Genomic DNA, 25,822 nt, shown 5'->3' on the forward strand with positions numbered 1-25,822 from the left:
GAACTCTGGCCATATCTTTCATATTGAAAAGCAGACACAATATTCCACTGAAGTGGATTACTAATGATATGTCTTTGGTAAAAGTAGACTAAAATGTTGATATACATAGCATACGCCTGGACATAGCAATAAATGCGTTCACTTCCAGTCTACATTCCCCGATACACTGCATCAACAACACATTATTAAACCAAAAATGGATTTAAAAGGTCGTTGTCTTCAAAAACGGGACATTACATGGACACACTGTCTTGGAAAAGTATTTGTGAAGAATGTCTATTGCTTGGACTTCTTTGAGTGACGTCATTAAAGGCTGTGTGTTGATTGGACAGAGGGGAGTGACGTAATTTAAAGATGTGTAATGATTGGACATCTGGGAGTGACAGATAAAAAGCTCTTGATTGGACCTTCGGTTTTTTACGTCCAAAATTATGGCAGAACAGGTCGCTTAACAGCCGCCCAAATTCTTCGTTTTCACTCCATTCACACGTCATCTTCTTGAACGTCACTATTTACGTCATAGTTTATTTCCATCTACTAATATTAGCCGACTATAATTTTGGTCTAAAAGTTAAACCAATATTTGAGTTTAAACTCTTATATACAACAGGTACCAGAAGACAATACAATTTTAACTATCGTTGGTCCCGAAAATCGATTTACAGAGAATAACGTCGTGTTCTGTAGCAGTATGGTCGTTATATACTGACCTGCGATATGTTGAGCCTCGCGACTACGTGTCTATTCCAAAAGACATACTGGAACATATGTTGTTGTTTTTTATATATGATGATTACATCTAGTAAGCAATTTTAACTATGAGTCTAAGCTAAATTGAGGTCACAGTCGATTCTTGCACTTCCTTGGAATTACTGGGTATCTTGACAAATAGTTCGCCATTTAGAACTGTTGTCTCCGGAGCTCGGGAGCGTTTGCTGAAAAAAGAAATGTATACATTTTTACAATGGGCATTTGATTGTTTACAGTATTATGATTGCGGGTTCGGAGGACCCCCCACCCCCCCACCCCATTAGCTTTAGAGGTATCCACTTCTCCCTCTTTTCAGTCCCCCCCCCCCCAAAAAAAAAAAAAAAAAAAAGGAAAACAAGCTCAACGAGACAAAGCCAAGAATTTTTTATTTCAACGTGTTCTAAATATTATGAAATATCAGTAAGAAGGAAACCCAAGCACATAATATTAAACTACAAAGTCACTCTCTCTAAATCATCAAATAAGGCTTCGTTCACATGCAATGTCTATTTTCTAAATTCTATTTTCTATTCGCGGTATGTCTTATGATCACGGTCTGTGCCCTGAATATCCCGCGGCGTAATTACTGGCAGCGCGAGCCAGTTACTATAAGTTACTATAAGTAACTGGCTCGCGCTGCCAGTAATTACGCGGCGGGATATTCAGGGCACAGACCGTGATCATAAGATAGCGCGAATAGAAAATAGAATTTAGAAAATAGACATTGCATGTGAACGAAGCCTAAGGCTTTAACAGCACGCCTTTTAAACCTTCATTGTTTTAATTTTAAAATATATTTCATCAAAATTGATGCTGGTAACAATTTATCTGAGGGAGAATTCTTGACAAAAAGAAGCAAAAAAACACTTCACTTTTGACGATACCGCACGCAACACTACGATAAAGCCATGTTTGGGATAGGTGGATCACCAGACAAAGTAGGGGGTTTGGTGTAAATATACAACTTTGAGTCGTACAAAGCTGAGAGTATCTGAATAAATTTTGGATAAAAAATAACGAGATTCGATGCTATCTCTCTGTCATATTCCGCCTTTTTAGTGTAATGCATACACTGCTATGCGGACACGATGGTAAAATTTAAGAAATCTAAAAAATGAAATCATTTCACTCGTCATGCTTACGTTATTAACGCACGCGATGAAATCATCCTCCAAAACCCGCCCTTTTCGTGTAAAACACGAAACGCCCGATACTTGGGAAGATTTATTGGTAGGTGGGATCCACTGGCTGATCCATGGCCTTTTCAATGGGAAGCGGGGGGGGGGGCAGAAATATATAAATATAGTAGATTACCAAAATTATGGACTTTTGATTATACTGCGTTTGGCACAGGGATGGGGGGAACGACATGCTTTTCTTTTGGATTTTTTGATTTCGTTATTATTATTTTTATTTGAGGGGGTGGTAGGGATAAAATGATTACCTCAGAAACTAAGGGGGAGGAGCAGTGCGTGCCCGCTGCTCTCTGTTGGACGTGGACGTGGACGTGGGAACAACTTGAATTGTATTTAGTACAACAACGGCGAAATCTGGGGATAACTTTATGCGCCACCCCGGTGTGACATGCAGGAATGGTACATGTAGCCTGTTCCCCATCACTTTGTGCAGGTGACATTCGTCTCATTAACGAACCCCGATACTCCGACTAGCCCTAACATGTACTATTTATATGGGACCCGGACTTCCATACCTAAGCGCGAAGAGGAGAGTTGAATGAGTGGTGGCATTCAGAAAAATTATCCTCGGACTTACAGATTTGCGGATCAAATATGGCCAATCCGGTAAAAAGGTAGCTGCTTATAATCCCTTGATGGTCTCCCGGCCTCCACACGCGCCGTCCATGCAGGCCTAGCAATAAAACCTGGGAGCCGAGATTTAATCCGTTCAGTAACGAGGAGGCGGTGAGGCCATCAAGGGATTAAGCGGCTTCTTTTGATGTGGGGTCGGCCATATTTAGTCCACGGATCAGTCATTCCGCGGATCATCTATTCTGAATGCGACCATTGAGTGACCATCCATACCTGTAAAGGTTCTCGGCGTCCTCTATCGTCTCTGGCAGAGGGACATTGGCCGTGTCCGGCAGCACCAGGGCCAGCAGACCAGTGGTCACCGATATAATGCCCATTATCACGAGAGGTATGGAGTCCCCCACCGGACCTTCAAATCTGGCCTCGTTCTGGAATTGAAAAAGTGTTTTTTGGTGAATTGCAGGGTGTTTCCTCTCTCTATCTTATCTACACACATACTCCCCTGATTCAATTACCCACTCTCGCTCTCTCTCTTTTTCTCTAACGCAAGCTTATGCGCGCGCACACACACACACTTATCGTACCTCATTGCGTATCATCCGTTGTCACGTCCACCACAATTCTCCATCGCCATTTGTCACACCTAACACAATATTGCCATCCAAATGTTGCCGCATCCATCCTCAACATCATAATCAATCATTATTATTATTATTTCTATTATTATTATTACGCCTACCACAATAACAGGCGCCAACATAGCTCCACATCGCCCAAAGAAACCGCTGATGGCGAACATGGAGCTTCTGGTGACGGTGGGGAAAACCTCGGCCGCCCAGATCACTATTAAACCATAGGCGGCCGTGACGCCCAGCTTTCCCACGACATTCAGACCCACGTAGACCCAACGAGTGGAAGGCGCGTCTGGAAGGGATTTTATTAGTCGAAAATTTTGTATAAGAACATTATATGCAATCAGTGAAAAACACGCAGACCGCGAAGGGCGCGTTTGAAAGGACATTTTACTCATTTCAAACTGACTGACTCATTAAAAACCTGTTTTAACTTAAAATATCAAATTAACACATGGAACAATGCCTTTGCAATGTTTTTAATTAATTAAAGAAACATTTGAAGCGAGAATGAGTACCCTGTAACGTACATGTGCTATAGTATTTGAATAACTAGTGCCAGTTAGCTTTTAAAGATCAAATCGACCTAATACAAACAAACAAGCAAAGAGGAAAACCGAAAGGAAAAAAAGAAAGAAAGAAAAGAAAAGAAAATATGAAAACGAGACAAACAAAAAATTGAAAATATTTACCGTGCGGAGCATACAGGTCCACTGGTACTGTACACAGAAGCGACAGCCCCCCGACAACCATATACGTGATATGGGGCCCTTTCCTTCCCAGCTTGTCTATGGTGAACAGCAACGTGTAGGCGGGAATCTCCACCGCTGAGATGAGGAGAAAATTCACGTAGACGTTCCCCGGTAGTTTTCCGCTGTTTAGGCTGAGGCCGCCGTACATAATACTGACGGAGAACCTGAAAGGGAAATGAGGTGCTAAAATTTGAGGAACGAGGCTATATTGTGTGAGAGGTGCTGGAATGAGATTACGAATCTTCACGCAATGACGTCACATTAAATGCTAAATATTTTATTTAGGTTCATCAGGCCTACCCAACTACCAGACTCGGCACATAAGGATCCTGAATTACTCGGTATATCGGACCACACTACCCGTTTTCAAGGTGTGTGTCAGATCGCATTTCGGAGTATCATACCCCAGAACAAATTTTGTAGGACGACCGCGGGCTCATCCTGTCGGTGTTCTGACTGGATCCGCCATTGCAAAAAAGTGCTAATTTGTACTTACCAATTAAGTGTTACAATAAACAAACTGAGAAGTAGTTTGGGGGATTTAAACATCCGCAGTAAACCTTCTTCTCTCTTCTCAACTTCATCTCCCTGGACGTCCAAAACTTCCAGATCTTTCTCCGATAGATGGCGACCATTCACTTCCGCCATGCGCTCTAGCAGTTTCTTTCCCTCGTTTCGCTTCTTTTTATCATTAGACGCCAGAAGCCATCTTGGCGATTCGTCTATAAGCCTGTAGTATAAATATAGTTGTGAGGTAATTCTTTTGCAGAATTTTAGCTAAACGCAGGCAGGACTTGATAAAATGGGAGTTAATTAAGTATGTCGTTTATCTTTTTCAGGGTCATACGTTTTACGATTTCTGTAAAAGTTCCATGAGGATAAGGAAACCAGACTTTATTGGAACCAAGATATAACCAAATAATTAAAAATAAACCACTAAATAGATTAATGAAGGCAAGAACGCATGGGTGAATGGATAAAAACGGTGGATGAAAATATACAAGCTAAGAAACAAACAAATGAATGAATAAATAAAATCAGTAATGAATGCAGGCTAAGGATCAGCATACCAGAAAAAAGGAATAATCCCAAATAATGGCACAGATGACACCAACAATAGATGGCGCCAGTTGGTAGCTAAGTAGGCGAAGCCGGCCGTGGACATGGCGCCCACTATCCAGAAGTATTCCACGAGCACCCCTGCCAGCATTCTCTTTGAAGAACCCACCATCTCCATGACTGGGAAACAAAACAAAAATAAAACTTAGATTACTTATTAAAAATAATTTAAAAATAATTAAAAAATTATTGCGTCTGATGAACTTTAACATTTGATATTTAAAAAGAATGAAAAACATGTTTGAGCCTATTTTTGTTTTATTGCTGTTTACTAAAGCATATGTAGCAACTAGAATACATTGTAGTTATTGTGAAATTCTGAATCTCATATGAAGGGTTAGTATCCCTTTAATTTCTATAAAATCAAAATGGCACAGAGTTACATCAGTAGAAATAAAAGATCAACATTTAAATAATACACTTGATATAAATAAATGTCAAAAATATATATTATTTTATTTAACCTGAATAGTGGCGAATATGTGTGTGTGTGTGTGTGTGTGTGTGAGAGAGAGAGAGAGAGAGAGAGAGAGGGGGGGGGGATAAATAGATTTAGAAACGACCCCATCAAAATAAAGAAAATAAAGAAAGGAGAAATAAAAAAGAAGTGTGTGTGTGAGAGAGAGAGAGAGGGAGAGAGAGAGAGAGAGAGAGAGAGAATGGATGGATGGAGAAAGAGAAACTACTTATCTTCAATTGTTTAAATGGTTTCCTATCATCCATCCCGTATCCACATGCACCCGGTGTAACAGGAATGGAAGTCCGCTTGAAACCGTAGTCCGTTCCCCATTACTTTGAACATGTGACACTCGTCCCATATGTTAACCCCAATACCGCAACTAACCCTAACCTGTACTAATCATATGGGAGCTCGGACTTTCATTCCTAGGACTTCCATTCCTGTCACACCGGCACGCTTCAAGTCATCTTACTCAGTGTAAATCCTGCACCAAATGTTCCCCCGATACTAAACCCAATCATAAACCGCAAGAACGCAAAGGAATGGTGTTCCGGGGCAAACGCGGCAGCGGTTCCAAAGATGGCGTCCAGGATGATGGAAATTAGAAACACGGGCTTGCGACCAAACCTGGAACAAGAACAAGATCGTGTATTGTTGAGACAGGGAACATTTCAGACTGAAATATTGTCCGAAAGGCGCTATCATAAGTCCACATCTGAAGAGACCTCCGTCTCAACATGTTAAGCGTCTTTTATAGGTACACGTACACAATGAGTGTTACTTAAAAACTTTACACACACCTGATTTTTTTCTCTTGTAGATTAGCTCACTCAAAAATGTAAAGAATCGCTTAAAATCTAATATGATCGACGAAAAATATTAGAAATTTGGATGGGCGCCAGTTGCTGAATCTTACCTATCGGCAAAGTATCCGGCAAATATGCCACCAACCAGCTCTCCTCCCGTGGAAGCAATCTGAGCTACTGTTTCTCTCGGACGCTTCTCGCAGACAAAATTGAACTGTAAGAGGAATTATATATGAAACAACGTGGAGTATTGTATACATTTATATTAATATAAAATAATATGAATCATAATAACATTAGCAAAGTATACGATTATTTTATATCTGCGAAAAAGCTATGTGATATAACAAACGGTTTATTATACCGATTGTCCACCAAAGAGGAATTATATGAAAAACAATTTGAAATATTACACCCAAATAAAACAATATGAGATATACCGGTAATTTAAATGATATATTTATATCATATAATTAGGAAGGGATGAGGTCTTATATGTGTGAATACGCTATGTAACAGCATGGAGGAAATTAAGACAATTGAGTCACTCGAAAGATCATTGTTATCTACGTTAAATTAAAAAAATATGTAACTTAAAAGGGATAACAACTGTTCATTTTGGCAACAAAATGAATTTCCCTGGGGTAAACAACAATTTTCCCACTTTTATTAATGGTAAATGAATCCATCCCAACATTCAGAGTTAGTCCCTGTTTTTTTTTTTTTTTTTTTAAGTTTTTTTTTTTTTTTTTTTTTTGTAATATTCTCTTAAGAGATTATTACAGAGAGTAGTAAGCTATAACGAACGCGTGATGTGATGGCAAGCAAAAAATCCCAGAATAATTGCCTTAACCGCCGTTTTCGTGGTAAAATATAATTTATCATTCTTCTATGAGTTGTTTACAATGTATTTATTGTGAAATATGGATATCATACGAACAGTTGTTATCCCTTTTAGTTCTGCAAGACGTTGGTGCTTAACACAAAAAATATTAACATCAATAAAAATAACATTTTAAGGGAACGGGCATGAAGTAATCAGAAAGCATACTTCTAATTATTTCACCCTCCTTATTTTCGGCCATTAACATAAAAGTCATAAAAATGATTTCAGAGCCCGCAGCGGCATTCTTATACAGCAGTAAAATCTCCACGACGTATATATAAAACAAAGTGACCAAACGCGGGGTGCATCTACTTTACATACTTCAGCTTATTGTATTGGTTTTCTGCCGCGAGCCATGGGAACATTTTATATTTATTTCATATGATAGCTATATAATAAAGTGACTCGAGTAGCCGGTGGTTTGAGAGAGCCCGGGCTCTTTATTTCGTCAGTACTTACTCAAGTGTATAACTGATGGCGTAAGTACTACACATAAGATAAAACACGCGCATAAAGTCAAACTACTACATCACAATAGCATGCACAGCACAGTCGAACAGATACCGCCTGGTATACATGTAGTAACCGGCTAAAACCAGTGTGGCCATTGCACTAGTAGTACGAGCTCGAGTGGCCCTCAGCGACAATTTATGTACAGCTAAAAAGGATTACTATTTCATGAATAATTATCTTAGATAAAATGTGAGTCTTGTAAGTTGCTATCACATGTATATGCATTTCTCCCGGTGATGAGTTGCATTCAAGGAGCATCTGACAATTGCTCACACTTTTAAAAGTATAATATAAAGTTTAATTTAAAAATTATAACCCTGTAACCAGGCGCACGCTTGATGGCGGTCAGGAATATTGGGCGGGGCATTAATTTGCATACAAACATGTCAATTACAGATGCCAGTTACAGCATACCTGTGTGTTTTACTATAGTTCTGAAGAGGGTTAAGTTACAATAGCATCCTACACCCCATTTCCAGAGATTAGATCGACCTACTTTAGATCGACCTAACTCCCTGGGGGTTCACGCTAAATAGCTGTCAGCCGGGCGGACACGAAAGTTAATTACCCCTTACAGCTTGTAGTAGGCGGGACGGACATTTAAGTCGGATTATCTGATAGATCGATCTAAAATCTATGGGAATAGAGCCCTAGTCAAAGGTGCATCTACGCTATTGCTTAACGTATTTTTTTAGTTTCTTTTACGTGCCGGGGAAACCCTTCATCTTTATTCAATAATACACCAATAAAAATGCGCTCCGTTGTCAGTTCGACTTGAGTGTCACTACGACACGACAACCATCAGATCGTTGACAAAAACATGTTAAAATTAACGGGGTTCCCTTGCGTCGCTGTCCGTCCGTCTCATCTGACCGCTCATCCCCGCCCCAGTGAAGAAGGGAAACGAAGTGTTACTCGGGCGCAGTGAAGAAGGTCATGTTTTGACTTGGTGCAACGGGCGTAATAAACAGGGAGAGAAAACCTCGCACTTCAGTTTACGACAATCGTAGCGGAACAAATTAACGACCCGTTCATGCAACCGGACCCCTATAATATATGCATATAGGCCACTGTTCATATTACAATTATAGTTTCTGCTTCGGGACACGGACTCATTTCACTGATATTCCGTGCGATAGCAAGCACTGCTGTGTGCAGTACACGCAGATACAACGCTAAGGATTCTACTCTCATTTGCCGGTTCACAGAAATCTAAAGGGCGAGCCAGCTAGCAAGCATGGCATCGCTGAAATACATGTATAACATATTGACAACAGCGAGGGTCTGTTCAGTTGTTAAATGGCTGATTCCGTGTATTACTGTCGGGCTAATATGGATGCTCATTCCTGCGCCACTGGAGAAAGAAAACATGAAGCACACTTTGAAGAAGTGGACCTGGTTTGAGGAAAACAAGGCGAAGAGCGCCTCGGAAAGATGGGACTCGTTTTCTTTTGATCTCGAAACAAGATACCTGGTGCTGAAGGAGAGGGACTACACCCACGTAAAGGGGAAAAAATTCGTGTATTTATCGCAGGGGCCGACAGTCCCAAAGGGAGGCATTAAAGGGCTAAAAGAGACGCCACAAAGAGATGTCTTCTGGTTGACTTTTGCAGACAAGACAGGTGACATATATGCGCCTAAAGGAACCTCCCTCTCGGCCGGTAGAAATGCTCTTCTTCGTTACGCAGTTCATCTAGCGTCACAGACACCAGACAAAGGATACCTTTACTACATCTTCGCCGACGATGACGTTGTTTTGTCGGTACGAAACAGCACGGGGGTGAATTGGAAACCATGGGAAGAAATGAGCAATGATCCGTTCCAAAGGTTTGAAGAGTTCCTTCTTTATTTTCAGCCTGCAGTGAGTTACGGTGTCTACCCCCAATCGGCACGGCAAAACATACAAATAGTGAAACCAAACACGCCCGCTAACGTGAACTGGATTTTTGATGACTGTTTCGTGGCTTTCCATAGGGACACCTTGTCGTTTGTTTTACCATGGGATACTTATTTCGACTACAACAATTGGCTAGCCGCTCCCTTCATGGTGCGTCAAATGCCAGCTATTCTATATCATTCTTACCGCTACCAATGCAACTCCATTTCTGTGGTCAACCCCGTCAGCGACAGGCCTATTTCCAAGGAGGAATACTTAAAGCATTTGGACTTCCGTCAACCGGTGAAATACACCCATAAAGCTTTATTGAAATATCAGAAACAGAACAGAGAACCAAATGAGCTAAGAAACGCCGTGCTTCTCCAAGGCGAAGTTGGCGATGGGTACCAAGGCCCCAATGGGGCCGTCCCCGGAGAGCCGAAAATGAAGTCTCGTAATATCTCGTATTTGGTCACGGACCCTTTCATAGAAAACTTCTGGGATTTAACTCAGCCTTTAGTGCAACAGAAGCTGTCATGGAGAGCTAATCCCGATGTGAGGAAGATCTTGGATCTGGATCGCCCGGACGCCTTCCCACCATTTGTGGCGGACTCGATTTACTGCACTGGGCCTCAAAAGTGTACCGTTACACCCCTCACGTAGACTCTAGACCCCAAAAGTGTACCGTTACACCCCTAACGTAGACTCTGGACCCCAATAGTGTACCGTTACACCCCTAACGTAGAATCTGGACCCCAATAGTGTACCGTTACACCCCTAACGTAGACTCTTAAGAGATATAAAAAAGCACTGCATGTACTGGCTACATTTTGGTAGTAGTAGTATTTATTTTTATGTAGGTGTGGCAACATAAACAACATAATGTCCAGTTAAAAGACACACAAACGTACACAGAGCTTGTTGGACAGTGCTGCTGATAAAGTATACATGTAGATGCTGGGAACCAGTATTCAGTGAATTTTGATATTTGTAGGACGTATAACTACATGTAGCATAACACACTTAGAAATAATATGTTACCTCAAAAATTCTTATAAGATAAAATTTGATTTACCAGTAAGTGCTATGAACACATGTAGGCCTACATGTAGATTTTTTGGATGTGACCCTGGTTGATTTACATACATGTTTCATTGCTGTGACCCTGGCAGTAAAGAATTGTGTCATTAATTAGCCAGAGACATTCTGGGAACATCTCGTGAAAAATCAATGTGGCCCAGGTAGAAGGAAGTTATTAGGCGCGTTTTGAATTATCATTACATGTACACTAACGGCGCTTATCAACACTGCATTAATTTTACGACCGCGGTGTTTTTTGGTGACGTCACGATATTTTGTGCACTTGCTAAACGGTACAACAGAGGTGCACTGTCGTTCCCACGATTTTCCAAAGTTAAAAAAAGCTGAACATAAAATTTGATTTTAATTACCTTCAAAACATATGTTGAGAGTATCTGAACTTTATCCGCCAACAGGTAATTTGTTTAGATCAATTAGGGGTTCATAAATATGATTTCTAGAGTCGAATAAATAGGCAAAATAAATGCTCCAACTGTTGTATGCCAGCACAGTGAAATTATGAATGAGATCCACAGCCCCACAGCAAATTCGAAATGTTATGCAAGCATTATGAAAACGTTTCCAATAATGCAGTGATAATGTTTCAGAAAAAAATTAGGATGTCAAACAGTACGGGTTTAAATGTGTGTTGAAAATATTATAATAATTTGTTCGCAAGTAATATGAATACAGGCTGTTTGTGTTTTCGGGAAGCGGCCGTGAAATAAACGGCTAAAACCGCGATTTCCTGGCGCGAACATAAAAGTCCTGCAACGCAATACTATAATGTATGTATACGGTAGGCCTAACTTTATGCATGCCATCATTTGAAAATGTCTATACTGCTTAAATAACGAATTGAATATTTAAGGTAAATAATTTCAATGTTGGTAATATACTTTATATCTACTTCCTAACTTCCTAAGTTTTCACATGATCATTTTACAACTAATGATGTCGAACCGAGGTGGTCTTTAAAAGTTTTGTTCAGTATACGTGTAACTTCTCCTGACTTATTTTCATACATCGACCGGTTGTTTTCCACATAAAAACATCCACAAGATTGCGGAAAAGAGCAGTTCTAAGACAGTGGTCTCGTTTGAGTGCATCAGTTAGCTCAAAGACAAGGCTGAAAGAGACTGTGATCTCATATGTAGAGATAGAGATAGAGAGTGCCAGAGAGTGAACCAAAGTGATCTTTAAAATTTTTGTTCAGTATAACTTCTCCCGACTTATTTTCAAAAATCGGCCAATTGCTTTCCACTTAAAAGTATCCCCACGGCTACGGAAAAGAGAAGAAGACAGGGGTCTCTTCTGGGTACATCTGCTGTTAACAATAACCACATGGCATCTAATCACAGTCGTAATTCTGCGCAATAGCTCAACCCCAGGTAACACAGAACGTTATTTTTTGGTAATATAAACGTTATGGTAACGTTATGAAAACGTTCTGTGTTGGCTGGGACAGTCTTCCAACAGGTCGTTGGTGTTTCCAGAGGATTGCCACCCCCTTTTACTCGCTGAAAGCCGCAATTTGGGGCGTAAAATAAATAAATAAATAAATAAATAAGTAGAAAATTTTTTAATAAATTTTAAAATAAATAAATAAATGAATAAAAACGGAAATTTAAAAATAAATGAAAAAAGTAATGCATGCATGAAAAAATAAATAAACTAAAGAGATATAAATAAATAAATAAATAAATAAATAAATAAATAAATAAATAAATAAATAAATAACCACGCTACCTCCGACTGGACCGTTTCATCCATCATGCTCCTATCAAAAACCCAGCGGTCACATTTTTCGGTACTCGTGACATTGGTGGCAGCGGAGGAGTTGGGTGGGATGTTAAGCAAACAGTGATCTTTTCCGTCCAGGGCCAGCGGGTCGAGGACATAGGATGAGTTCACCATGGCGTCGTGCCACTCGCCCTGAGACTCGTATGTGTCGTTGGGCATATCGGGCAACGCGCATCTGAATTAATAATGAGTTTATTTTTTATTATTATTGCTCTACAATTTTATTTAATATTTATCTGCAACATTTGAACTGACTATCACTCAACTTGTATAATATGCATACAATACATGAACAATCTAAATGTATTGATATAAGAAGTATATTTCACTAATGCGGCCTGTTTCATACATGACTTTGAAATTAAAAGTCAAAAATTGGTCTAAGCAAGGATTATAAAATGAAGCCGACTAAGCTGCGTTTCCGAGTCTAAAAAGATTGCGTTTCCTTTCTTATTTGTAATTGAGCCCATGGAGCAAGCTGTGATTGTCTAGGCAATGGTTTGCACTGTCAGTGATGACAAATTGACAATAGCCGTTTTCATTATGTCAACTATATCCGCTGAGGGTCTAAGCCATTTTCGTAGTCGGCTGTCCGAATTTAGCCGATTAAAGTGTGCAACGAAAGGCTCATCAAATCGGGGCGTAAGTAGACTCAGCACCTGTGTTATATTCCACGGGTACATTTGGGACGAAAAAAAAAAACAAATGCCGAACTCACCTCAATGGAAGGCCATAGTTAATGAAGATGCCGAACTCACCTAAACGGCAGCGCGTAGTGGATGAAGACGATGTTCATCACACCTAACGCAATCACCACAATCGGGAGGCAGGTGAGGACGTAGGCGCGGATCTGAAACTTGCCAAAATCTCCGAGTTTACTGATCACCCTGTCTATTGCCTCTCCGTCCATTCTTTCACGGATCTGTAATAAATATAAATATATATAAAATATGTATACATATTAGGCTCTATTCCCATAGGTTTTGGATCGATCTATCCCCGCGGGGAGTCTCACTAGATTACTTTCAGATAATCCGACTTAAATGTCCGTCCCGCCTACTACAAGCTGTAAGGGGGTAATTAACTTTCGTGTACGCCCGGCTGACAGCTATTTAGCGTGAACCCCCAGGGAGTTAGGTCGATCTAAAGTAGGTCGATCTAATCTATGGAAATGGGGTGTCAAGCTTTTTGTGGGTCGCCATATTTGACCTGTAAGTCCGATAAACTGGATGCGATCTTAGTGTGTGTATTAAAACAGGTTGTGATAGTAGTTATACCTTGAAACAAATATCAATGCTAGGGACCATTCCCATAACCCTACAGTACTACTAGGATCGATTAATCTCCGAGGACATTCTCACTAAATTGCATTCAGTTTAAGCGTGAACGAAAGCAGCTTCACTGGGCGTGCAAGACATTTAAGCCTCTTAAACTAAATGCAATTTAGCAAAAATTTCCCTCTGAGATAAATCGATCCTGCTAGTTCGGCAGTTTTATGGGAACCAAGTCCTTTACATCTTCAATGATCAAAGTATACTGCCATTTACTATAGATTAATTTTGATAAACATATTTAAAAACATAAAAACAAAAAAATCCTGTGTATCGCCGTGTCTTTACCCTTCTTTTCATCAGTTTGTTGGTCTGTAATATTGAACGTTATGTAAAATATGTAAACGTGTAAAAAAGGGAAAAATGGGTCACCTTTTTATGTCTCTCCTTTTATCTTTAAGCAGTTCTGAAAATAATAATGTAAAATATAAGCGAATATAAAAATAAAAACACAGTCTGTGACAATGCCTTTCAATTTATCTTTCGGGAAATCTGTATTATGAAGCATTCGTGCTTATAAAGTGACGTTTGTGGAATTATGTTTGCTATACTACCTGCAGTGCTGGTAGGTTGGCTTGTATAGAACGCAGGGGCGGATTTAGGGGGTCTTCTGGGTCTTCCAGAACACGGTCAGATTTTCAAGTTTACATTGACGGGTATCTAATTATTTCTGTCGGAAGACGGTCAAAAAATGGAGGATGGATCAACAAAGATAATTTGGAAGACTGTCAGAAAATAACTCTGGATCCGCCCCTGAACATTGAACTTCAATGATCTGTATAGCACAATCTACTTAATACACAAATGACATAATCTCACTTTTTTTTTAATTTATAAAGTTTTCATCTGTACCGGGAAAATCTTAACTCTAATTTCAAGTATATTCCAAGCAAACACCGAAAGTTGTTTATAAATTACAATAACGTTTTTTGGCTATATTTTAACTTTACCGTAACGTGGACATAACCATGGACATAATAAGAGAAGGCCTTCTCTTATTATGTCCATGACATAACGTTTCTGGTTATATTCACGTTATGGTAACGTTATAATAGCGTCCTGTGTTTGCAGGTTAAACCAGATCACTTCCCATGGGATACACAACCGGTGTAACGAAAGTGAGGGTCCGTGTGACAGAAAGTCCGCCCTCCATTTAGTTATAATGGTTAGGGTTGGCTTGACTTACAGGCCTACCCAACTACCAGACTCGGCACCGAATGATCCTGAATTCACCAGTAAATCGGACCACACTACCCGTTTTCAAGGTGTGTGTCAGATCGCATTACACAGTATCACACGCGACACCGCTCTTGCCTAGTACGCGATGTGATAGTGACGATTCTCAGTGGGGTTGAAAAGCATTGCATCACCACTCAAAATTTGTTCAGGGTATGATACTGTGTAATGCGTACTGACACACACCTTGATAACGGTAGTGTGGTCTGATCTAACGGTGAATTCAGGATCATTCGGTGCCGAGTCTGGTAGTTGGGTTGGCCTGACCTAGGTGGGTCAAAATCTAGGGAGGCTTACCTGTAAAAATGAATGGGAAGCGGACTCTACATGTATATTACTGGGGACTCTCTGTAACGTTACACCGGGACGCACAATGTCAAGTGTTCTGGCCCCAGTTTCGAAAAAAAAATGCCCTCTGGCTAAAAACTTAATTGCCAAGGTTACGTGGTCACATGGGCACCTCTTACCCTATCAGGAGCGTTGTAACAGTACTCCCATGGAAATCCTAGTTTACTAAGCCAGAGAACTGACTTAAGTTTTTTTATTACATTTTGTGTTATATTTGCATATTTCTGACGTATTTTTACTGTTTTATACTTAAGTGCCCTCCAGTTTGGAAAGTAATCAACAACAATTTAAAAAGTTATATAAAACTGCGATGCATATACACTGTACTTCACAGAAAGCACGTATTGTGTCACTGACGCGACTCGGAGACAGCGAGAGAGAGAGAGGGAGAGAGAGAGAGAGAGTGGGGGGGGACCTTTTTGTAGTAGGATCCTGATCTCACGTCGATGGAACCTTCTTTAAGATCAGAGCATGGTCTTGCGTACCTACCCGTACTAGAAAATGTCACCGACGTGTTTACTATGGGACTATGTACGGTAGTGCTTCCTCTGTTAGTCTTGTTGCATAAGTTAATACTCCAGCGTCTTAAGACCCGAAGACCAAGTTTACTGGGTCGGCCCTTCTGTTCAAGTCCAAACTATATGTTCAAATCGGTACAAAATTGCGGTGTCCCAGTTGGGTGAGTCTATTATCTATTTATTGCGCACACCTTAAATATCCTCGATGAAGGAGATAGGCCTCATAGCAGAGGTAGAAGGACTCTTAGGGATTCTCACGCTCGTAACTTTGTCGATGTCATTCAAACTTCAGTAGCAATTGCTCGAGCTGTGTCAAAAAAAGAGACCTTCAGTACAACACACCGCTGATAAGTTCCTATATATCTTGCTTATTCTTTACGCACACGTAAAACTTCAATGGTAAATGGTCCACACACAACGCCAGTGCTGTACAAGTATTATGACAAGGAAGGCCTACTGTTGAAATACGGCCGAGTGCCTTGTTCGCTTTATGTTTGCCCTTCTAGTATTTGTCCACTGTCAGATAGAGCGGCATTGAACTAGGTTGGGAGGTCTCTCTTTTTCAGTCGTGTGTAGCATGCCCTCAACTTTGTCTGGGCTTGTTCACAGTACTCGCCTAGACTGATACTGGTTCGATTTGAGTGTCGCTGCTTGTTATCAGAGCACGGGGTCGGTCGAATTTGTCTTAGTGTGAACGCATCTGAGAGGTCTTAAGGTAGCTCTTGAAAAACTTCTTTTGCTCTTCAGAAAACGCTCTACTTGAATTGGGAGATGCCGGATCGACGTGAGCCCCTAACTAAATTTACAGAGAAGTGCAGGTGGCGGTCCTCGTCTTTGCTATCCCTTCAACAAACTTATGTCAATATTGGTGTTAGTTCTGCTGGTGATACGAGTGTCAACTGTCACACAGAGAGAAGGCACGACGCTGTTAGCCCCAAATGCCTAATCTCAGTTTGTCCTCAGGCGCAGTCACACGTGACACGGACGGTTCGTGACTGGGAAGACATAAATGACGCACAACTCCGGGTTGAACAGCTTCGACCGGTACGCTTGCCCCACCCCCTTTCTTAAATTAACAGGTGGCTTGTCAACTAACAATAAATATGCTGATCACATACACCTTGATCTTATTAATATCGCTGATGTCACTAAAATCGGCTTGGATTTAAGGCTATAACGGCATACAGTTAACGTCATCTATGTTAACCTTAAATAATATGTGGACGGCGGTCAACATGCTGAGGGAACACCGCCTTGATTACAATACACTATCTACGTCATTCAGATAGACTCGGAGATCTGGGACGAGAGTAAACACGGCATATATCAATATAAAGAGTTCTATAAGGTTACGGTACAAGTGTCCTAATCCCACGACCCAATTTGCATTTAGACCCCATTCCCATAAACAGCATTGGTCTACATTGCGGGGACTCTTGCTGAGTGCAATCAGATTTTCTGAGTGACACGCCTCATCTTGTTTCTTACGTACTCGTATAGTCACGAGATAAATTTGTAATTCTACTCAACGCTACGAAGAGGCGTCTCATTCAATTAAGCTGATTGCACTCAGCGAAAGTCCCCCCAGAGTTGGATCGATCTTCGTAGACCGATGGCGCAATGGGAATAGGGCCTTAGTTTACAGATCCAACTATTTGGGGCTAGAGTGAACGCGGCCAATATATATATATAAAGAGTTCTATAAGGTTACGGTGCAAGTGTTCTCATCCCACGACCTGTTTTGCATTTGCGTTTGAGGTTGAAAAGAACTGTGCTTTATCGGCTTACCTGTCACGACTTTATAAGCTACAGACCCGTATCCAGGGGTGGTTCGGGGTGGTTCATAAGAACCCCCCCCCCCCCTTTTTTTTGACAGGAAGGAGCCCCTCTGGGTAAAATTTTATCTAGGTACACGGAGGTTTCATGGTAAAAAAGTCCACTTTTCCATAAAAAGAACCCATCTTTTTGAATCACTGGCTACAGGCCTGAGCTATCTATTCATTTACACAAAACGCGAGGATGCGTGGATCCTGTTACACCGCTGCTTGTCACCCCTTTCAGAACGCATTTAGGTTTATTCAATCGCATAAATATGTAACAAAAGAAAAGGCTGCGATATTTAAAGTACATAGCACCCGTGTTTGTAAATGGTGATGTTGACTATCAAATATTGCCTAAGACCCAATTTGCGGTGTAAAAGGTGTTTAAAAACGGTGTAGCAAGAGATTCGCTAGAGGGAGATTGAGGATGCAGATGATAAGAAATTTGCGAGGTAACAAGTCACATACATGTTTAAAAAAGTAGATGCGGGCAATTTTTCAGATTTTTGGAAAAGAAAAGGGTTGGGATGCTGCTATTTTATTTCTCTTCCTTTCTCTTGCTATTTTATTTCTCTTTGCTTTTTCTATAAGTGACCCGCTAGGAACCATATAGGCCTATACTTTGTACAGGTGACATTCGTCCCGGAATCTTAAAGGACAATGTTCATGTAAAAATCCATTTCTCGAATTTTGAAGATACAGCACTCAATCTATACACTAGAGGTATGTTTTAATCGATCCCCGCCATTTAAAAATTATAAAAACAATCTATTAGTAGAAAAAAAGCGTTTTAGTAAACCTCACCTCAATATGCAAAAATGAAGCAACAGATCTGGGTCACGTGGTACTGTGACGACAATCACGATAAAGGTCTATGAGACTCAACTGAGCTGCAAGTGCATACAGACGGAGAAGTTAAGGAAAGTTGTGTTGAACGGAGTTGAGGAATTTTCGTTATGCCTCGGTGTGTTGCCGTGGGATTCACCAAAATTGCAGCTCTCGTTGACAATCTCTCTTTGTCTGTGACGGTCTTCCGTGACTTACTTACTAACTTCGGTGACAATAGTTGCGATGCTCTAGATCATGGTCACCTCAGGTGGTTTAGATCATATCAAGAGCTGGTAGTCTTTCAGATTAACTGTCATCAGTTGGCAAACTTACTGATTGCTGATGCATTTTAAATGCATTGTAGTTGACCAAAAGCTCGTTTACAACAAACCTGTTAATATGCACCGCTGCAATTCCCAAGCCAGGTAATAACAGGTATGAAACTCGTCTTGGTGGGCTTTCATATTTTTCAATATATCTCATTTATTTCATGGGGTTATTTTATTGGTATTTGTAAATGACGTTAAATATCAATACTTAAACAATTAAGTTCAAACACGGTCGCGAACATTAATAAAAGAAATTGCTCTCAGGGTATCTTGAAGCTTCCGTGGAAGAAAACGTGTTGAGGAAAAACAGGAAAAAGAGCGTTTTATTAAAGAAAAAATGGGAACTGCTATAATAAAATGGTTCGTTATCCTAATTCGCTTATGCTTTGAGGATTTGTTTCTGAAGATTATTTCATCTGAAATATTAAAGAATTTAAAAGATTGATTATTTTATAACTTGAAACGCAAATTCTGCGTCAGTACGCAATTTTTTTTTTTTTTTGCAAATTTGTAAGCTTATTACAACGTGCTATAAAGATCTACTCAAGAAAAAAATTTGCTTGGGTAAAATTGAGTACGGAATGAACTGGAGACACTTGGCTTGTCATTAAGTTTACACGAAAATATGTCAGGTAACTTTATACTGTCTTTGAAAGAGTAAAGATTGAAAGATAATTTTAGACAAACTTTGACGGGGGAAATACCTACAAAGAGTAATGGGCTATTTCGCCAACATCTTGTTGAAAATTTTACACTGCAATTCTATTCAAATAAGCTAAGGAACTAATTGCCAAATTAATACTCTCATCACATAACAGGGGGGTAACCAGACCTGCAAAAAGTGTACGCACATATTTAAAAAGATTACAAGCACATACAGCAAAATGTAGACTTACGCAAAACATGAAGGACAGCGTAATCACAGCAAATGTACCTCATATAGTAGCTTAATTTCCATAAATAATAAAATCATCATTTAAGTCAAAAATATTCTTGCGATTTAATAACTATTTTAATTTACCCAGAACGGTATATTTATTTTAAAGGCGGTTAACTGAAATATAGTTTTATGATTTGTTTGTGAAAATTGCCCATGTCACCCTGTTAGTTTGGAGGTCTAAGCTGAATCAAGTCCGTGTTAACATTCCTATGAAGTTGTGCAGGAAAAATTCTTCCTTTCTTTCTCTAGCTCCTCGATAAACCTGGTGTTCAGATTTTATCTAGTACCCCCAGGTCTACGGGAGCTGCGCTTTGTAACTAAGGCACAGGTAGATTTTTACCTGAGATAACTGGAGTAAAGCTTAGATAGAGAGTGCGTTCGATACAAGCAAGACAAATTGAATGCCATTTAACCCTCTAATTAAGAGGTAAAGGAAGTTCCAGGTAGATGGATGATTAAGATAGGACTTGTAAAGGTAATGGGCATTGTTTACCTCAGTTTAATAAAAGTATGCAAGACGGAGTGTCAGCGGTTTAATAAAATAAATTGAATTTCACAAATAACATGGACCTCATATGCAATAATCAACATTTCCCTTAACTCATTCAAATGCAGTGTTTTATACAACTTGGGATAATCATAATGAAATGCTTGTTAAAGAAATGACTAGACGGGAAATGGTTTTACACAGCTTCACGAGGATTTAGACCCCTCGGATAAGAGATTTGAATGAGTATAAACTTTTATCAGAAGCCAGAGAAGTCATCTTACAGGTAGACAATGCAGCTCAGTTTGACAGCTAAGCACGCTCTGTTCTCCAGTGGCTCGATTGTCGTCATTGGACCACGTGACCACGTAGCTCATTAACTCCCAGGCCGAGCAAATAGGACGTTTTTTAAAGCCAAAAATTTACAAAATGAGCTTTTAATTTGTGTATTTGGATAAAGATATCGTTAGTTGGGCATGTTTTCTGAAGAATATGTTCCGTTCAGGCCATTCTGACGGCATGAAGCAAACCCTTTAACCGAATACTCCGACTAACCATAACCTGTACCAGGACTAATCATACGCAGGCCCGTGGCCAGCAATTTCAAAAGAGGGGTTCTTTTTTCTGAAAAAGTGGACCTTTTTCCATAAAAACGTCATGAACCTATATCAGATTTTACCCAGAGTGGACCTTTTCCCACCAAAAGGGGCGGTTCTTTCGAACCCCCCGAACCCCCCCCCCCCCCCCTGGCTACAGGCCTGATACGGGACCCCGGTTTTCCATTCCTTCTTCCACATCGACAGAAGGGGTTTCTCAGAAGCCAGGGGATGGTCACTTGTGTCCCACTGCCCCCCCCCCCCCCCACCCCCACCGTCACCCCTGTGTCCTTTATTGCGTGCAGGGTCAAGGTGGAACTGGACACTGGTCACACCCTTACAAAATGACCACGTGGACAAGGGGCCTTAAATGCCCTTTAACAGGATTGATTTTTTTACTAGATATTCATGTCTCTGGCTTATTTCCTGACAATTTTTGTAGCGTCCAGCGAGAATTTATACACTGAAATGTAATTATATCCCTCAGCTGCGTTTTGCTTAGACTAAACAGCAGTAGTATAAAGGATTTACGTGCCCTGTGATTCAATGTCCCGATTCCCGATAAACTCTGCCATCCCCTTGTTTGGTTCACTCGAGCGCTATTAGCTAACCTCCACAAAAACGACCAACTTGCAAACTCTTTTGGATCTTGGAATATACTAAGTCGGCTTGCCAATAACTTCATAATTTTAATGTCTTTATGTTAGAAAACACATTGTAGCGAGAATAAATCCAGCTGCAGCGGAATGTTACTGATATGTTGGTTCGTGCAAAATTTGGTAATATCATATGGCAATGTGCCGATCCTTCCCTTTGCCTATTCTATTTTTTTTTCAAAATATACATTGGAGCATTTTGCTATATAACGCTCCGGTGCCCACACGCATTAACTAAACCAGTTAGCTTAAATTGCACCTTAAGTTACAAAAGGCGCACCTGGACGCTGTATGAGCGTAGGCGACCGGTGTGACAGGAATGGTAGTCCGCTTAAAACCGTAGTCCTTTTCCCATTACTTTGTACAGGTGACATTCGTCTTATACCGGAGTACGTACGGGGTACTAAACCCAATCCAGGGGCGGATCCAGAGATATTTTCTGACAGGCTTCCAAATTATCTTTATTGATCCATCCTCCATTTTCGACCGTGTTCCGACAGAAAAAATTATAAACTTTAAAATCTGACCGTCTTCCGTAAATCCGTCCCTGCAATACTCCAACAAACCCTGACCTGTACTTATCATATAGGAACCCGGAATTCTATTCCTAGGACTACCATTCCTGTCACACCTTTCAGGATACATTTCGGCTTTTTTAGATCAAGATGGATCCGTTATACTCCACTTAGATCCAGTACGTTTTGGTTACTCAGTGCTGGTAGTATATGGCGCCCGTCTTGTTATAAAAAAGGAGGCATACTTCGTTTTGCCAGACCATTACTGATTTGTCTTGAGTTCCCTGACGGAAGTTTCCTATAGGGTCCTTGTATAGGACGCCCTATTAGTTATTGGCCCGAAAACCTATATGGCCTTAGAGGGCCTATATTTCCAACAGAATTCTTTTAGAGCGCATTCGGAACAGCGGACTAACAGATCCGCGGATCAAATATGGCCACCCGCTTGAAAGCTTGCCGCTTAATTCCCGATTAGGCACTGAATAGATTCCCCGCAGGGATTACCCAAAAAACATTCAAGTGGGTCGGCCATATTTGATCCGCGGATCTGTTAGTCCCGTATTCTGAATGAGGCCTTAGAATCCCAGAGAATCCCATAGCACGTCCCCTTTAAAAAAATTTCGTAAGGCTCAATATTTTATAATGATGGAATTAAAAGTTGAAACCAATTTTCGGTCTTAAGTTATTTATGAAACAGCGCTTTGGTCTTATGAAAGGAACTAACTTTTTGTATGCAGTTATGCGTCCTTAATGACGCGTTTCTTCTATAGATGGGTGGATCCTTTAAGGTAATAATAGGTATCCGATGATTAAAATTAAATTAAAGGGCAATGCAATGACCCTAGAAAATTCTTTTTTACGTCAGCTTTTTTCTTAGGTTGCTTGTGTTGTGAACAGTGCTTGGTGTTCAGTTACTTATTCATTTATTTATTACTGTATTGGCTACAGTTTTGTGCTCTCAGAGATGAAAAATATATGTCATATAACTTGATTGTGGACCACATATTTCTAAAAGCTATTAAAAACAATATGACCAAGTCCGTTTTCACAGCCTGCTTTCTAATCATATCAGTCTAAGCATAGACCAAGAACTTCAGTCTCATTCTGCAACCGGCCTAAGTTTTGTTTTATTTTTTTTAAGTTCAACCGATTTAAAGATTGTAAACTTGCTATCTTGCACGATATATACGTTGAAGATTTGTAATAATGACAAATACACAAACTTTCTTACCTTGTTGTTGTCACAGGGCTCAACTGCCAAATTGTCTCTATACTAAATCTATGTCTTTTAAAAAGGCATTCATCCTCATACAGTTTTGAACTACAGCTACTTCGGGACTTGACAGGTGTAGGTATTCTTCACTCTCTCGCAAACCTCAGATTCGATAAAAATTTAGGAACTTGGCGCCGAAAACATTTGAATAACAACTGCCCTTAATTATCCGTCGCGCGGGCCTATTTTTTTTTTTTTTTTTTTTTTTTTTTTAAGTTTAAACTTACCTTACCTTCCCCCAGAGGTGACAATTTCCCCTATACCTGCTGTTGCATGCCCTAACCGCCCTTCATCGATGTATTTAATTTACTCAAAATTCTACAAGGGGTCAATTCTTCCCGTCGCTTCTCTATTAACTGCTCATGTCTTGCATGGGAAGCGCAGCGGGCTTCATAACAATGACCACAAAAGTGAAAGACTGAAGAAGCAGTGAAGTATAGGACAGATACAATTGAGGCGAATGAGAAAAAATAAATCGAAAACCCATTACCGGGTCAAGTTTTAGGCTGGAAAGGAAGATGGTGTCATGTTACTGTGCGCTTGTCTTTTAGGGGAAATGTTTGTACTTTTGTTACAAAAGGATGTGCTTACTGCATGAAAGACGAAGGCATTCGTTTACTTGAACCTGCAAGTCAAACAATTTATGAAATGAAAAAAATGACTGTATTTTTAATTTTCATATTTGTTTTGGAGCTTGTATTGCTGTTAAATATAGACAAAAGTGATGTGCCGCGTTGGCGACCGACCCCAACTAAAAATGGGGGAAAATTGCATTTATTTAGATAGATGGTATTTATTTAAATAGACAAAAAGCATGAAGTTGGGTATTAGATTGGTGATTGGGAAAGAATACAAATGACCCCATGAAAAACCTAAATGCTGTTGTTTGTGTGTTCTAATTCGCCCACGCAGTGCATTTGGCATTTCAGCCACTCAAAAATATGTATCGCATTCAGCGAGAGTTCTCACGGAGTTGGATCGATCTACATAGAACGCCAATTTTATTGTAAATGCACCCTAAGGTGTAACGAAATCAACCGCATAAACAGTCAAGAGTATGGGCCTACTTATTATTACTGGTGTAATACAAGACAGCTTTGCTGCTAATTATTATTCCGAACCATTTATCTATGCACATTATATAGCATGAACTTAGCTGCGTACATAGATGTACATGTAGTTGTCATTAATTGTTTAATTTATTGGTTCTGTGTTTGAACCTACTGTGCTATATCAAAGCCAACGCTGCGCATAGCCCTCTTTGCGAGGAACTGTTGGTCGATTCATGAAAAAAAAATTGGCCTAACTTTTAGACTCAAAATCTCGTCTTTAAAGATCGATGTAAATTTACTGTGTAGCTGGTGGTTCACTTAATGAAGTATTTGTCTGTATTTGTCTACATATACGTATACAGCAAAATATTTAATGATTGGACTACTTGTACGACTTAGTAGCCATTAAGATCCACGGATCAAATATGGCGGGCCCTACAATAAAGAAGAGCCGACAAATTCGCTGATGGTCTCCGCGCCTCCTCACGCACCGTCCTTGCAGGGGTCTAGCAATTAAACCTCTGAGCCGTGATTTAATCCGTTTAATGGGGCGTGCGGAGGCGGTAAGACCATCAGCAGATCAGTCGACTCTTCTTTCATGCAGGGTCCGCCATATTTGATCCGTGGATCAGAGGACCCTCGGATCTTCTGCTCTAGATGGGCTCTTACAGTCATTAGCTTCGGTCAGAGACTAAATTAATAAACTAAAATTTGGACTAAATATCTATTGTGAACCATGGCAAATCCCTGCTGGTCACTGCTGAGATACCTAGATCACGTGATCCACGACGTCCCGACGTCCTAGCTAAGATATTGGGAGTCCAGGAACGGAATCAAGGCAATTTATCTACTTATTCTCTATGAAATATAAATTCAATCGTACCTTCATGATGCAAAGGCCTATAAGCGCTGAGGTGAGAAGGACCAGAAGCAGTCGAAGTAATTATCAAAACTTGTGTTTCATCTTTGTAGGAAAATCATCAACTTTTCAGTATCCGACCCATCTGTACCAACGTTTTTGCATTTCGTTCTAATTCTCTCTCCGAGCGTGACCTACATTTCAATGTTTTTATAGGACTAGATGTTCCAAAATGCTATGAACGCGATGATTTATTCTCCAATTATGCAAATTAATTAGACATCTTAAGTGTTTACATTTGACAATGAAAAGTGCCACTAAAACTTGTACTTAATGCATCCAATGCAAGGACGTAAATTAGAGCACCGCGTTCTCCCAATTTTGAATCTGGCTATTCTATTTTAACATAAAATTATTTTCTAAAAAATCATTCTGATAATTGTCACAAAACATTGCGCATACAACTGGCTGAAGCAATGACCAATAAACAGTTTTAAAGTCACAGACGTGGAAAAATTCCTTTGGTAATGCACTATTAAGAAGGATAAAGTGATATACTAGTATCCAGTATAAGACCCCATTCCCATA

General features: G+C 40.1%; 1 protein-coding gene across 4 annotated transcripts; it reads right to left on the reverse strand.

Annotated features, from left to right (window-relative positions):
• Nucleotides 1-511: 511 nt before the first annotated feature.
• LOC106166601 (organic cation transporter protein) lies at nt 512-25,410 on the reverse strand. Of its 4 annotated transcripts, none has more exons than XM_086994543.1 (12): nt 25,259-25,410; nt 14,150-14,183; nt 13,205-13,368; nt 12,393-12,621; nt 6,399-6,502; nt 5,955-6,109; nt 4,974-5,142; nt 4,400-4,633; nt 3,844-4,067; nt 3,259-3,443; nt 2,793-2,947; nt 512-935 (listed from the first exon to the last, which is right to left on the reverse strand). In XM_086994543.1, exons 3-12 carry the CDS (start codon nt 13,354-13,356, stop codon nt 830-832), a joined length of 1,713 nt encoding a protein of 570 aa, XP_086850669.1. In that variant the 5' UTR covers nt 13,357-13,368; nt 14,150-14,183; nt 25,259-25,410; the 3' UTR covers nt 512-829. The 4 variants fall into 4 exon arrangements, with proteins under 4 accessions (XP_086850669.1, XP_086850668.1, XP_086850667.1 ...); XM_086994542.1 differs by lacking the exon at nt 25,259-25,410 and adding an exon at nt 15,851-16,866; XM_086994541.1 differs by lacking the exon at nt 14,150-14,183.
• Nucleotides 25,411-25,822: the final 412 nt, after the last annotated feature.

This window comes from Lingula anatina, chromosome 8, assembly GCF_051362555.1.
Source record: "Lingula anatina isolate TDL-2025a chromosome 8, LinAna3.0, whole genome shotgun sequence".
NCBI lineage: Eukaryota > Metazoa > Brachiopoda > Lingulata > Lingulida > Lingulidae > Lingula > Lingula anatina.